General features: G+C 42.3%; 1 protein-coding gene across 1 annotated transcript in view; it reads left to right on the plus strand.

Annotated features, from left to right (window-relative positions):
- The first annotated feature begins 715 nt into the window (after positions 1 to 715).
- Positions 716 to 13051, plus strand: part of LOC126253479 (dehydrogenase/reductase SDR family protein 7-like) — a 51074-nt gene continuing 38738 nt past the window's right edge. The window contains exon 1 of the mRNA XM_049954840.1: positions 716 to 972. Within this exon, the coding sequence (XP_049810797.1) occupies positions 823 to 972 (150 nt within the window). The 5' untranslated portion in view covers positions 716 to 822. The remainder of the gene's footprint in view (positions 973 to 13051) is intronic.

Genomic DNA, 13051 nt, shown 5'->3' on the forward strand with positions numbered 1-13051 from the left:
CTTGGCGTTTCTTGATCACTAAGAAAGCCAAGTAGATCAATATACCTTAACGTTGGCTGGTATACTTGATCTACTCCCACACCAGATCTTCTAGATTTCTGAACTTTGGATAACTCTTTTCTGTAAACAGTTTGCAACAATTTTTTTTAATTTTTTTATTACTGTTTCTCTGTTTGCCGAGGCGTCAACTGCCCGCAATTTTTCAATTAGAGCATTGTATGCTGCTGTCTTTTTGTCTCGGTCACTATATTCTTTACTTTTAATCTTCCACAAACGAAGGTGGTTTCTATGTATATCAATGAATTCACTTACAAACTCTCGAGAACACTGACCAGTATCAGCCATTTTAACGCCCTGTGCGCAGAAATTGAACACTAGACTGAGCAAACAGCTGTTTCGCGCCAAGATTTGCGGCGATCCCCTCTCCACACGTTTCAACTTGTCTGCGCAGATGTGGTTTGAACCCTCAGATTTGAGAGGTTTCGCTCAAACCTCCAACTCCAACTTCCAGGTTTGCACACACCTCAGGTTGGTGCAAATCTTCTGTCCACACGCAACGATCTGTCTGCGCAGATGTGATGTGCGCAGACATTTGCGCAGACAGATCGTTGCGTGTGGACGGGCCTTTACTATTCCGTTTTCCGTAATCGATTTGTGAGGAAAATGAACATCGATATGAAACAAAATTTCGATTAATTGCAAACAATATGATCTGTCAAAAACGGAGTTAGGTTAAGGTTACCCATCGTGATGATTGATGACTGTAGTACAAGAATGAATGAGAGGTGCATGTCATAAAGCAAGCAACAAAGGGCCACGACAATGAGAAATATAGTTAGTGAAATAAAAGACATGTCTCTATGGCGAATACTGGCTGCTGTTTGCGCTTCAGTTACATTTGTCCCGTTCTCGATATTCACTGCCTACGATGCAATGCAGAGGCGCCGTCTTAAACATAGATTAAGAGACAAGGTATGTTGTATGGCAGAGTTTGTAAATTTTTGACGTTAATGATAGAAGCTTTATGTTTTGCGGCATAGTAATCTCATATGTACACAATAATTCGTCCTGTGCTCTTATGTGTCTTTGAAATACACAATAGGAAGTTTTCCGCATTTTTATCGCCTGTCACTGCGAGTGTTTCTTCAGCCAGCTTGACGAAAGAAGTAAACTTTTGGGTATGGCTGCTTTCTGGTGTTTCCTTTTGAATCCATATAGTTTAGCGTGTTTGTAATGTACCACTAATTTAGAGATAGAGAAAATAGCAAGTGCCGGCCTAGTGGCCGAGCGGTTCAAGGTGCTTCTGTCCGGAACCGCGCGACTGCTATGGGCTCAGGTTCGAATCCTGCCTCGGGCATGGATGTGTGTGATGTCCTTAGGTTAGTCAGGTTTAAGTAATTCTACGTTCTAGGGGACTGATGACCTTAGAAGTTGAGTCCCATAGTGCTCAGAGCCAAATAGCAAGTCACTGTTTACTGTCAGCAGAATAATTCTATTACAGCTAATAGAAATATTTTAATAATTAGTAGAGGATACTAATCCTAGCCTTGAGAATGAGTATGATCCTTCAGCTTTGAAAGCAGGCTTGGTTGTATAGGAGTCATCCTTGTTTCGAAGGGACCTGCCAGTTGAGAGGACAAGAAGGGAGAAAATGTTAGGTCGGAGATCCTAAACTGAGGCTACAGGGTTAGAAACTAATGTTCAGAAATGAGTAGTAGTTTTTTTTTTTTTTTTTATTGGCATAACAACTGCTCAAAATAACAACCTCCAGTATCGACGTGTAGGCGTGAGAGCTGGTTACTGCATTGCGCAGAAGTTGTCACCCCCCTCCTGTCCATTCTAACAGTTGAAGTTACATGTTGTGTTACTCGTACACATTAATCCCGAAGGAGGTGGTGCATCAATATGTTGAAACTCCCTCTTCCCATGGACATAAAGATGTATAGTTTCCAATAACAGTGGCAGCTTACCTATATTTAATACCAGATAATTTGCATTACTCAAGCTAAATGGCAGTAAATAATGTTCTATTACTCCATGTTGTACAATACCAGCTTGGCGATTTTATTTCATTGTTGTGCATTTTACTTGTTTACTTATCCAGGTATCATCATACTATGGTAATGGGTTTGTCTTATTTTACAATGAAAATAAGTAGCTCTATAATGTACATTTAAACACAGACTATGCAAGTATGCTTTTATGAGGCTAGGGTGGCCATGAAGATGGAACCATCCAGCTTTTGTCTGAAATTATTTGGGAAAACCTAAGCTAGAATTATCGGATAGAACAAATTTTATCCTCCCAAATATGGGGCCAATGCCTTGAGAGCTACATGGCCTTATTCAGTTGTGCTGTTTATTGCTGCACAGGAGGACACTCACTGGTGATTCTGAAGGACACTCATTGATGATCCAGGACCATAAACTTGCTGCTGTGCCCCCTGCACTAACTCTAATCAGGAAATTGACTCCATGCTCATAAAATACGGCATTACTCTAGTGTACTGTAGATCGTGGCACATGATTTTCTTGCAAAAGCATTACAGTATTGTAATGTGACAAGGTGTTTTATTTATTCACTTTTGTGTAGTACACATTACTTATGAAAAACGTTTTAGCTCCCTATTTAAAGAGATGTTTTAGTAATTTAATCTCACTGGACAATTTATTATGCAATTTTATTTCTTGATAGGAAGTGCTGTTTGGTCCATCCAAGGTTATGGATGTAAAATATGTACAATTGATATTGAAGTATTAGCATGAAAGCAAAAGAACACGGATAGACCTGAATATGAAAAACATACAGCAAAGGTTTGATGATGCAAGCTGTATTGATTTGCCTCTGAACAAAGGAACAGAAAGCCTTACAGGCAAACCATCACTTTTTGTGGGATGGCCCAGTTTTGAGTTTTTTTGTTTGTTTTTTCTTGATAAATGTAAGTCCAAACTGGCTCTTGTTCTAGGATTGTATGTAGAACAGTTAGTGAAATACTAAGTAATGTTTTCTGTGACATATACAAAAGTTTGATAGCTGTACTGGATATAGAGGAATATTCAATACGAGTCATCGGCTTTGATTAGTGAAACAGAAAACATCCGACAAATGCTATAAACTATGGTGACTATAACGTGTATTACTGGCAAATTTTTTTTTTTTTTCCATGTGTGCTAAGCTACAGATCTGATGTCATCACAACCAGGCTTTTTTAGTAGCCTATCACATTCGTTAGCTTTGCCATCTTGTAACCAAACTGTGTTCAAACCTAACCTATATCTCAGGCAAAGCTATAGATCAATCTATAACCACAACCACATTTTTTCTTCACTAGCTAACAACAAAACTGTGAACATGTGCATCAAAAGGTGATGTAACAGCATCTATTACCATTGTCACTGGCCAAAGCCAATGACTTGTATCAACCATTCCTGTGGGTCCAGTGTATTTATGCAGTTATTTTTAAATAGTTATTTACAGTGAGCCTGGCTACTAGTTACTATTCTCCAGGTCCTTTTCACCTATTTAAAATTTTACCTTTTTTTACCTTTGATTTCAAAACAGAATCCCACAGCTAAGAAATGAGTGTACATAGGAATGATGTCACCACAAGGCATTGGCTGTCTGTTACAAACTGATGATAGAACCTTACGAGCAAAATGTGCTGAAGACATTCTTTGTCGGCATCTTTTTTTTGTTCATTCCATATTGATTATCAGTGTTCATCCCTAAATCTTTGTGCTTGTTACACAATCTACAAATATGTCCCATATGGTTAATGTCACAGAATTTGTTTTCTGTTTATGCTGAGTTGCATGCTATTTGTTTTCTTTATGTTCAGTGTTAATTTATTACATACAGCGTTGTTGTTAACATCATTGGAGGTTTCATTTTCTTTCCCTAAGAGGAGTTCAGATGTTTTATAAGTGATTATGATTTTGCTGTCATTAGCAAAGAGAACTACTTCTCCATGCATCATACTGTCTGCTTGTCTCACATAAAAATTTATCAGATGTGTGAAATATTTTTATATTCTGTACCCATTTTCCCAGTAAGACTGGAACAATCATTTGCTGTTCCTCTTACACCTAGTGCTTCTAACTTGTTAGTAGTATTTTATGGCCAACATTAACAAAAACTGTTGACCACTCAAAGGATATGCCAGTAACACAAGCCTTGTTAACAGCTTCAAGCAGGCTACCAGTTTTGTAATGGCTGATATTGTATTTTTCCCATTTTGGAGAGCAAACTGTGCTTCATTAAATAGATTCTATTTATTAGTATAATTCGCTAATCTATATAATATCTGCAGTTATACATCTGTTTGCCTTAGCTGCTACTGTTGAATTGGTTAGGCTACTTTTGGAAATGTCTCCACAAAAATTAATTTAAGCAATACACAGAATTTCAAAAATATAGCAGCTACATTGTTTTCCATATACAATGCATCCCAGGTTTGATTTTCCAATGCCCTATAAAAAGTATGCACTTTATATGCTGAGAATATCCTTATGTTGACATGCAGTTTTTGTGTGTTTTACCAGACCTGCCTTTAGCTTCATTTTCTGACAGTAATGATCCAAAAGGCCAAGATCTCATAAATGTGTAACAATTTTCCCTGTTGATACCTGTAAGTACATTTTCTAAGTCTGATGTTGAACTATTTGAAAGCTTACAGTAGTGGTTTTGGCATTTCTGCCATTCCAGATGTGCTCAGAATGTTTAGGATGTTGTTACTAATATCAGATTCAACACTTGTGTTAATATTCATGTCTCCACAAATTACTACATTGGTTTTGGGGACTTTGGCTTCGAAGGACTTCAATTAATTTGCAGAAGAAAGTGTTCCCATTGCCATTGAGTGAGTCATACGCACACACAGAATGATTAACTCCTTATAGGTTTCTAACTTTGTTAGTTTAACGACTGCAAATTCAAAGTGTTGCTGAAAGCAGTATAATAATTGAGGCCTCATCCTAGAATAATACAAAATGTGAAAACTTGAGCCTTGAAGTACTGTGTTGGATGATCCAGTGACAGAACTGTACTCTTGTACCCATTGTTAATGAAAAGAGTGCAATTGCTGCTTCACTAGTACTTCACTGTATACTACAATGTGTGCACTTCATAGAAAAATTGATGAGTGCCTATTCATGAATCGTCTCCCACAGATTCCAACACACTCCTCAAGTTCTGCCCAGCAAACATTTATTTCTCTCTCCCAGGGAACACTACCGTATGATAACCATCTTTAGTGCTGAGTGGAAGAGTTTGAATGACTCAGTGATGCTGAAAGCTATGCCAGTGGTAGCTTAGCTACTGGCATGATCACTCAAGCTGCACAGGCCTCTTCAGAGGTACCTGAGAAAGAATGTCCCAAAACTTAAGGAAGGGAGCACTGTTTTTCCCAGGGAGCTTCACCAACAGTGGTTGTGTACGGGTAGGGTGACCTTGGGTTTCCTGAGTTGTGGACTCACCAGCATCACCCAATCTCTTCTGTCATAAATTCTGGATGTACTTCAGGGGCCATCATTAGGAACGGTGGTAGGATGTTGTGTGTTTAGGAGGACGGGGCCCTTGGCTTCACCATCTAGACAGTGAGGAAGATACACAGCTCTATAATTAAAAAAAAAAAAAAAAAAAAAAAAAAAACTTTAGCCTCAAGGTGTGCCACATGCTGATCAGGTAAAAAAAGTCTCTAGTGCGCAACGTCTGAGGCACCACCCCCTCTCCCCACCCCACCCCAAGTGTTATGGCTGCCTCAGACATGCAGGGCTTTGTCTGGATCAACATTTGTTTCCCTAGTGGCTTGTGGGATCCCTGTAGAGTGACCTAAATTCACATCTACTGCAGGATGGGATGGTTTTTGCATCAGGTAGTACCTACACCCAATCAAGAAAGAGAGCTCAGTTGCCCAGTCCACCCAAGTAGTAGTCTCAGTATTACACAATAGGGCACTAATCTGCCATAAAGGGATTTTTTTGGGAAAGTCTCCCCCCGCACACACACACACACACACACACATATTCACAAGGCATTGGAGGGTATTGCTGGGTTCTTAAAAACATTAAAACAGCTTTGTAATGGAACACTTGTAGTTGAAACTGTCATGTCAGACCAAGTATGTAAGCATGTAAGCTTCTGTGATGCAAGGCCTTGGTTGAAAATTCTGTTGTGGCAGGGTTGCGCAACACCTTGAACTTCTGTGATTACATGGTTACATGTTGATGTAATGGAGATAGACCCTGAGGAGTTACATAAAGAATGAAAATATGTGAGTGTCGCAGAAGTGCGGAACTATGAGGAGAGTCAGTGACACATGGGATAAATGTTGCAAGTTTCCCCCCCCCCCCCCCCCTCCAAACCTTCAACACTCCAGAATTATTGGAACATATTCTTCCAGGTTTTAACCATTTTAAGGTTCAATCAATTGTTGCAAGCCCAGTGTGAGGCTTCATATATAAAAGATTTGGTCATACCACTATGGCTTGTGACAGGAGGGTTACGTAAGGAAATTGTGGAGACTCAGCTCACGAATCAAGCAATTCTTGTACAATTCCTCTGAAATATATAACCTGCTCCAGGGATCACCCAGTATGGAGCAGGAAGTGTGTGTTTAGAATGAGGAAAGAAAAATTCAGGAGTTGAGAGTTGAGACACACACCCTATGGTGAAACTAAAAAAGCTTTCAAAGCTGTGCAACCTCCGATGTTTGCTACTTCTTTTGCATCATCCCGTAAGAAGTCAGTCGCTAAGTGTGATGCCTCCACACTTACGCAGACCACAGATTCAAATATGTGTACATGCACTTGTCAGTGTACCTGTGGGGGGAAAAGTTACACTTGAATCCAAAAATTATTCAGAAGCCATTGAAGATGGACTTGGAACCTCAGCCTCATACTGCTGCACACCATCAGAAGCTGACTAAGCTGTCCTCTCTAACCATGCAAGCAACTCTTCCCATAAGTAAGGAAAAAATGTCACACAAAAAATCATTAAAAATCAAAGAAAGTGGCAGTTAAACCCTTGGAGTGGTGAGCAGTCTCCCTTTTCAGAGATGATTTTACTGTCGAGGATATTGGTATCCACATGGAGGAACCAAAGAGTCAGACACCATCTAATGTTCCCCCTGACCTCTCTCAAATAAATCACTGCTGCTGAGGGAGGACGACAAGGGCAACCATTGCTAATGAATGGTTTCCAAAGGGACTTCTTTGTTGCAGTGGAACTTAAGTGGATACTGATCACATTTGGAAGAATTACATATCCTGGTCCAGGAGAGACTGTTCTGCATCTTTTTACAAGAAATTTATTTTAGTCACCAACACACCTGCATTAAGAGGCTACCATCCCTGCATGAAGGGTGGTGTTTCTGGAGACAACCCTGATGGCTGTTTTCATCAGTGACAGGTGCTATTCCTCTCCTTTCCCTTTTACCATGGCCTTACAAGCAAATGCAATTTAAGTCCTCACACAAGTTCAGAATACAGTATGTTTTTTGTACATTCCACTTCATGATCTGTTAGATGCAGACACAGACAAAAGGGGAGTGCAATGCACACAATTTGATGTGATGGGCTCGGCTACCCACTTGCTCTAGAAGTCAAATTATCTAGTGCCTCATCCATTCAGAGGACATATGCCTTTTGAACTCTTGTCAGATGACACACCCTTCCACAGTTACACCTTAATCTTGAACCATTGACCTATGTTTGTGCTGCCCAGCTATTCCAGACTCAGTTCAGTGGGAAGTGGCGCACAGATTTGCATTTCAGTGACCACATCCCTGCATGAATTCATCTTCTGACTCTGACTATAGTCAACAGAAGACCACGAAGTGGATGGTTCAAAGGGCAAATTGATTGTGATACAGTCAGCAAGCCATCTTAAAAAAAAAAAAAAAATGGTGGACCATATGGCCTGTGAGATTCACCGAGCTCTGCAGATTCCATTCCCCAGTCTAGCAGTCACCTCAGACAATTGCCTGGAGCTTGGTGGAATGACGAATGTCACTTAGTAACCAGAGCCAGCTGCACAGCACTATGGAAATTCAAACCCCATCCAACTACACAAGTAAGGTGAGTGATAAAAGAATGGAAGAGGGACTCCTGGAAGCAGCTAGTGATTTCCATTAATCACTGTTCTTCCACTGGCATGTTTGGTACTCAATAAGGTCCATTCCAGATAACCTGCTCTTATGACCTTGTTGAGAGATGGGGTTCTGCTGGATGCGCTTAAAGGCATGGTTCAGAGTTGAGCTTAACACTTCTTACAGTCACTGCATCATCCAGACAAACTCCTGTGTTCAGAGTGTTCTGTAGGACTGTGAAGGTGAGGTGGCTCTGCTTCTCCTCATGTTATGAAGAGACCTACAATCTTCCATTCTCCATGTGGGAATTAGAATCAGTTCTGACTGCAGCCAGAGACACTGCTCCTGGACCTGATCAGTTTCGGTGTGCCTCTTCCATCACCTGTGCCCTGAAGCCAAAGGCAATCTCCTATTTCTTTTCAGTCAGGATTGTACCGATCCTAACAGTCATTGGAGTGTAGTTGTACATCTTAAGCACTTTTTGGCCATACTATTTGACTTGAAATTAGCCTGGTTCCTGCACCTAAAAGACTGCAAACAAAGGGTTTCAAATCGCTGAATATTTTGAAATGTCTCCGCAAAAAGGAATGGAGAACCGACAGGTCCCACCTCCTGCTGTTTTACAGGGCAGCTGTCAGATCACAGTTAGATTACGGCAACTTGGTTAAGAACCAGCCCTCCTACCTCAATATGTTAGGTGCTGTCCACCACAAGGGGATTTGGACACTGACTGGAGTGAGCCTATCAGACCAGCAGTGTCCGTGTGCAGAGGCTGATGAACCACCATTCTGGATTTGGCTGTGCATCCTTCTGGCTTGTCTGGCTCTGAAAATGTCAACATTGTCTAGGTCATTAGCATTTAGTGCAGCAGTCCATCCCAGTTTGGAACAGCTGTTCAGGAATCAGTGGTGGGTGATCAAGCCACTCGGGATACATGCTAAGGACTCCATCAAGGATCTGAATACATCAGACCTCCAAATACAGTGCCAGGGATGGAACAAATTGCCACCTTGGCATCTTCAGAGGCCTAAGGAGATTTTAAGCTTGATGCAGTACAAGAAAACTTGTACTCCATATTATGTTTTTACAGCTCTGTTTTTAAGTATGTACCACAATTTTATCATTGTTTATACAGATGTATCCAATCAAGAGAAAGCACTCAGTTGATCAACTGTGTTCCTTGATAGGGTTTTCAAAGTGTGCCTTCCAGAATAATTTACAAATTATGTTGTGTAGTTATAAGGATTATGATGGCACTGGAGTGAATTCACAGGCATCACAGTACAAGATTTCTTGCCTGTTCCGACTCACTGTGTGTGCTGCAAGTGGTCCACCAAATGTATCCAATTGACCAATTGTTTCAGCTCACGTCTGACTCCTTACAGCGGCTCCAGAACCATGCAAGGAGGTTATCTTTTGCTGGGTATTTGGACACATTGGGATACAGAGAAACAATATAGCCAACAAAGCAGCCAAAGAAGCATATTGGGATGGTGTTGTGTGTCTGTGTGCCATTCTCTTGCGCATCATCATCTCGTTATGTGGCAGGCAAATCATGTGTTATTGAGAAAGTTGTGGTTAGTGGTGGTGGACAGGAAGGAAACTGCAGTCACTCAGATCAACCTCACAGGTATGGTGGACTTTGTGCTCACTGATAGACATGCTGCTCACCAGACTGCATGTATGACATAGCCCTTTGACACATTGTTTCCTCCACAGGCAGAACGAGCACTACTCTGTGAAGCTTGAAGTTTTTGGTGTGCCACTTTAGATTCAGCATATTTTGGTTATGTGTGTATTATATGTTGACATCAAGACACCCTCAGTTTTCGCCGACTCACCTCAGATGATGTTGCCCTCAGCCGCCAACGAAACGTCAGGAAGGAGAAGTAGTTTTATATACGGACCACGGCAATTCAGCCCGGAAGTTTTAATTAATGAATGGACCCTCAGTTTTGATGGAGATCTGCTTACCATCCTTGTCAATACTTGGCTCTAGTGTTAGACAGGTTCCGAAACTTTGTGAACTGTCAGGCCTCATCCCTGAAGTGCTGGGGAGGGGAGGCAGAATTCAATGCATCTTAAACTAAACCTCATGTGGGGGGCAACCCTTCATTCTTAACCCCAACAAGAATGGCATGTTGACTTTTTGTCAGGGCACTGTTGAACATGATTGAGAGCACCCCCACATCCAAAATCATCATCATCAGTTCTTTGTGAAGAACAGCTGTCACTTGAATAATCCAGTTTCTTGTAAGTTTCTATCTGTAGCGACAAATTTCTTCCAGTTAGGATTATTCCTGTTGGCAAAACATTTCTCTATGCGTTCTTTCAGCTGGGCAAGTTCCAGTCATGAGTAGTGCTCTATCTTTTGACAACCAGTCATGAACTGTAAACATTGGTGAGCACTACAACCACATCAGATAATTGTGTATTTTTTAAAGGTAGTGTCATTGCTGTCTATGCAGCAGACAGATGTTTGTTGATATAAAACACAAGCAGTTTACAAATACGGACGTCACTAAGCGATTATTGTCATTTAATATTCCAAATCACTAAGTGCTGGTTCAGTGTTTACTGCAAAAAATTAATACAGAAACACATTTGCTTTTGATCTGCCTTCTTATTTGTGGCTTATTATTGTTATTGTTGTTATTATTTATTGTTGTATATTGTTATATTACTGTATTATTATATTGTGGGCATAAGCATAGGTGTCTACAGGAGGGAGGGGTGGAGGCAAAAGAGGACTATCTGGAATATGGGTACAGGCATTTTATTAATTATACAATTCTTGCATATTACTAGCAGTGATTCTCAGGGACTGTACTGAACTGCTGCGCCCAATGGGACACACTGTTAACTTTAGCAGTTGATATGTGTCTTCCACCTCTCAATTTTTGTTCTACACCATCCACTGAAAGTTATGCAGATACCTAGAAGCAGCAGCAATTTCAGTGCTCTTCTGCAATAAAGACTGATGCAAAAATTTGTAGAATTGTGCCAAAGTAGTATCCTCTCAGTCTTTCATCACTTCCTCATACAGCCTTTATCAAACTGCAGATACCTTGGTACATGGGTTCAGATGCCAGTTCCCAGAACAATGTCATATGGCAACATAGCGTGCTCCTTATCTGTCCCCACTTTCCATAAGAATGCCTCAATCCTTTGCTGCACAACTGAATGGCAGTAGTAGTTTACTGTTTTCTGTGGGTGAAGACAACCTATTACAACGTGCTGAATATCCCCTCAGTTTTACATAGCAGGGTCACGTTAGTGCTATCTAAAGAACCTTCATGCTATAGTGTAGGTATGTATATTTATACTTAATAGGGGAGTTAAATACTTCAGTCTAACATGATATAATGTTTTCTATTATAGAAGAGAGGAAAGAAAGTGTCAAATTTCAAGGTCGAAAACCCCCTGCGGGTACGGGGGTAAGAATCAGCCCGCGGTATTCCTGCCTGTCGTAAGAGGCGACTAAAAGGAGTCTCCAACGTTTCGGCCTTATGTGATGGTCCCCTGTCGGGTTTGACCTCCATATCTCAAAATTTTTCCGAAGAGCGAGCCGATTGGGGAAGGGCGCCTTACTTGGTGCATTGTGTCCATCTTGCGTTGAGAACTTTCGCCAGCTTTTTCGTCGTTGCGTTGCAGTCCTGCCCGCTCTACATCTCATGGGCATGGATACGCTCCTGCGTGCACTTTCTGCCAAGCGATGTGCAGGGCCACTTTCTGCACTGACGGCGACCATGGACCACATGTCACCTAACATCCAGCATGGTAGCCAGTCCGTTGTGGTGGGGCCGCCATGTACCCTCTTGGTTGTAGCCCCCTGACAACACAGGGATCGCTCTACTGATGCCTGCGCCGTTAACTCCCCACGTATGCCAAGGAGTAGATGCCCATCTCCCTGGGGCATCGGGACTCCCGGCAATGGCCATCCTGCCAGGTGGCCTTTGCTGTGGCTGGGTGGTGCCTGTGGGGAGGGCCCTTGGTCGGAGTAGGTGGCATCAGGGTGGATGACACGCAATGAAGCGTGGCACATCTTCTCTTGCTGGTGGCCAGCCACCAGCAGTCTCTAAGCGTTCGAGGGCCCATTTTAAAGGTAGCGTTCATGACCCCAAATCGTTCCCCTCCCTCGCCACACCATGGGAGGAACGAAAGGCTATGAATGAGAGCGACAGGTATTCGCCCCGGTATCTCGTCTGTACCAGAGCTGACGGGGAATCGTTTGTGTCTGTGAAGCCTCAGTTCTTTGTCGAACATTTAGAGGACAAGTTCGGGGAGGTGGAGGGCTTGTCCAAGATGCGGTCAGGGTCAGTCTTAATAAAAACGGCATCCTCTGCCCAGTCACGAGCCTTGCTCGCTTGTACGAAGTTGGGGGATGTTTCTGTTACTATCACCCCCCATAAAAGCTTAAATATGGTCCAGGGAATTATTTTTCACCGCGATCTCCTTTTACAGTCCGATGACGAGCTGTGCGCCAACTTAGAGCGACGAGGTGTACATTTCGTCCGGCGTGTTCATCGGGGTCCGAGGGAGAATCAGGTAGCTACCGGTGCCTTCATCTTGGCCTTCGAAGGTGATATCTTACCAGAGAAGGTCAAGGTGTGACGTCAAACCCTATATCCCTCCCCCGATGCGGTGCTTTAAGTGCTGGAAGTTCGGTCACATGTCCTCTCGCTGTACTTCTAGCCTCACATGTCGAGATTGTGGACGCCCATCTCATCCCGATACCCCATGTGCTCCGCCTCCCGTCTGTGTCAACTGTGGAGAGCCTCATTCCCCTTGCTCGCCGGACTGCAGTGTCTTACAGAAAGAACGCAAAATCATGGAATATAAGACCCTGGGCCGACTGACTTACACTGAGGCTAAGCGGAAATTTGAACGGCTACATCCCGTGCGCATGATGTCATCTTATGCCTCCACTGTCACTCCTGCTCCAGCTCCTTCAGCTGCAAGTTA

The sequence above is a fragment of the Schistocerca nitens genome, chromosome 4 (assembly GCF_023898315.1).
Source record: "Schistocerca nitens isolate TAMUIC-IGC-003100 chromosome 4, iqSchNite1.1, whole genome shotgun sequence".
Classification (NCBI taxonomy): Eukaryota; Metazoa; Arthropoda; class Insecta; order Orthoptera; family Acrididae; genus Schistocerca; species Schistocerca nitens.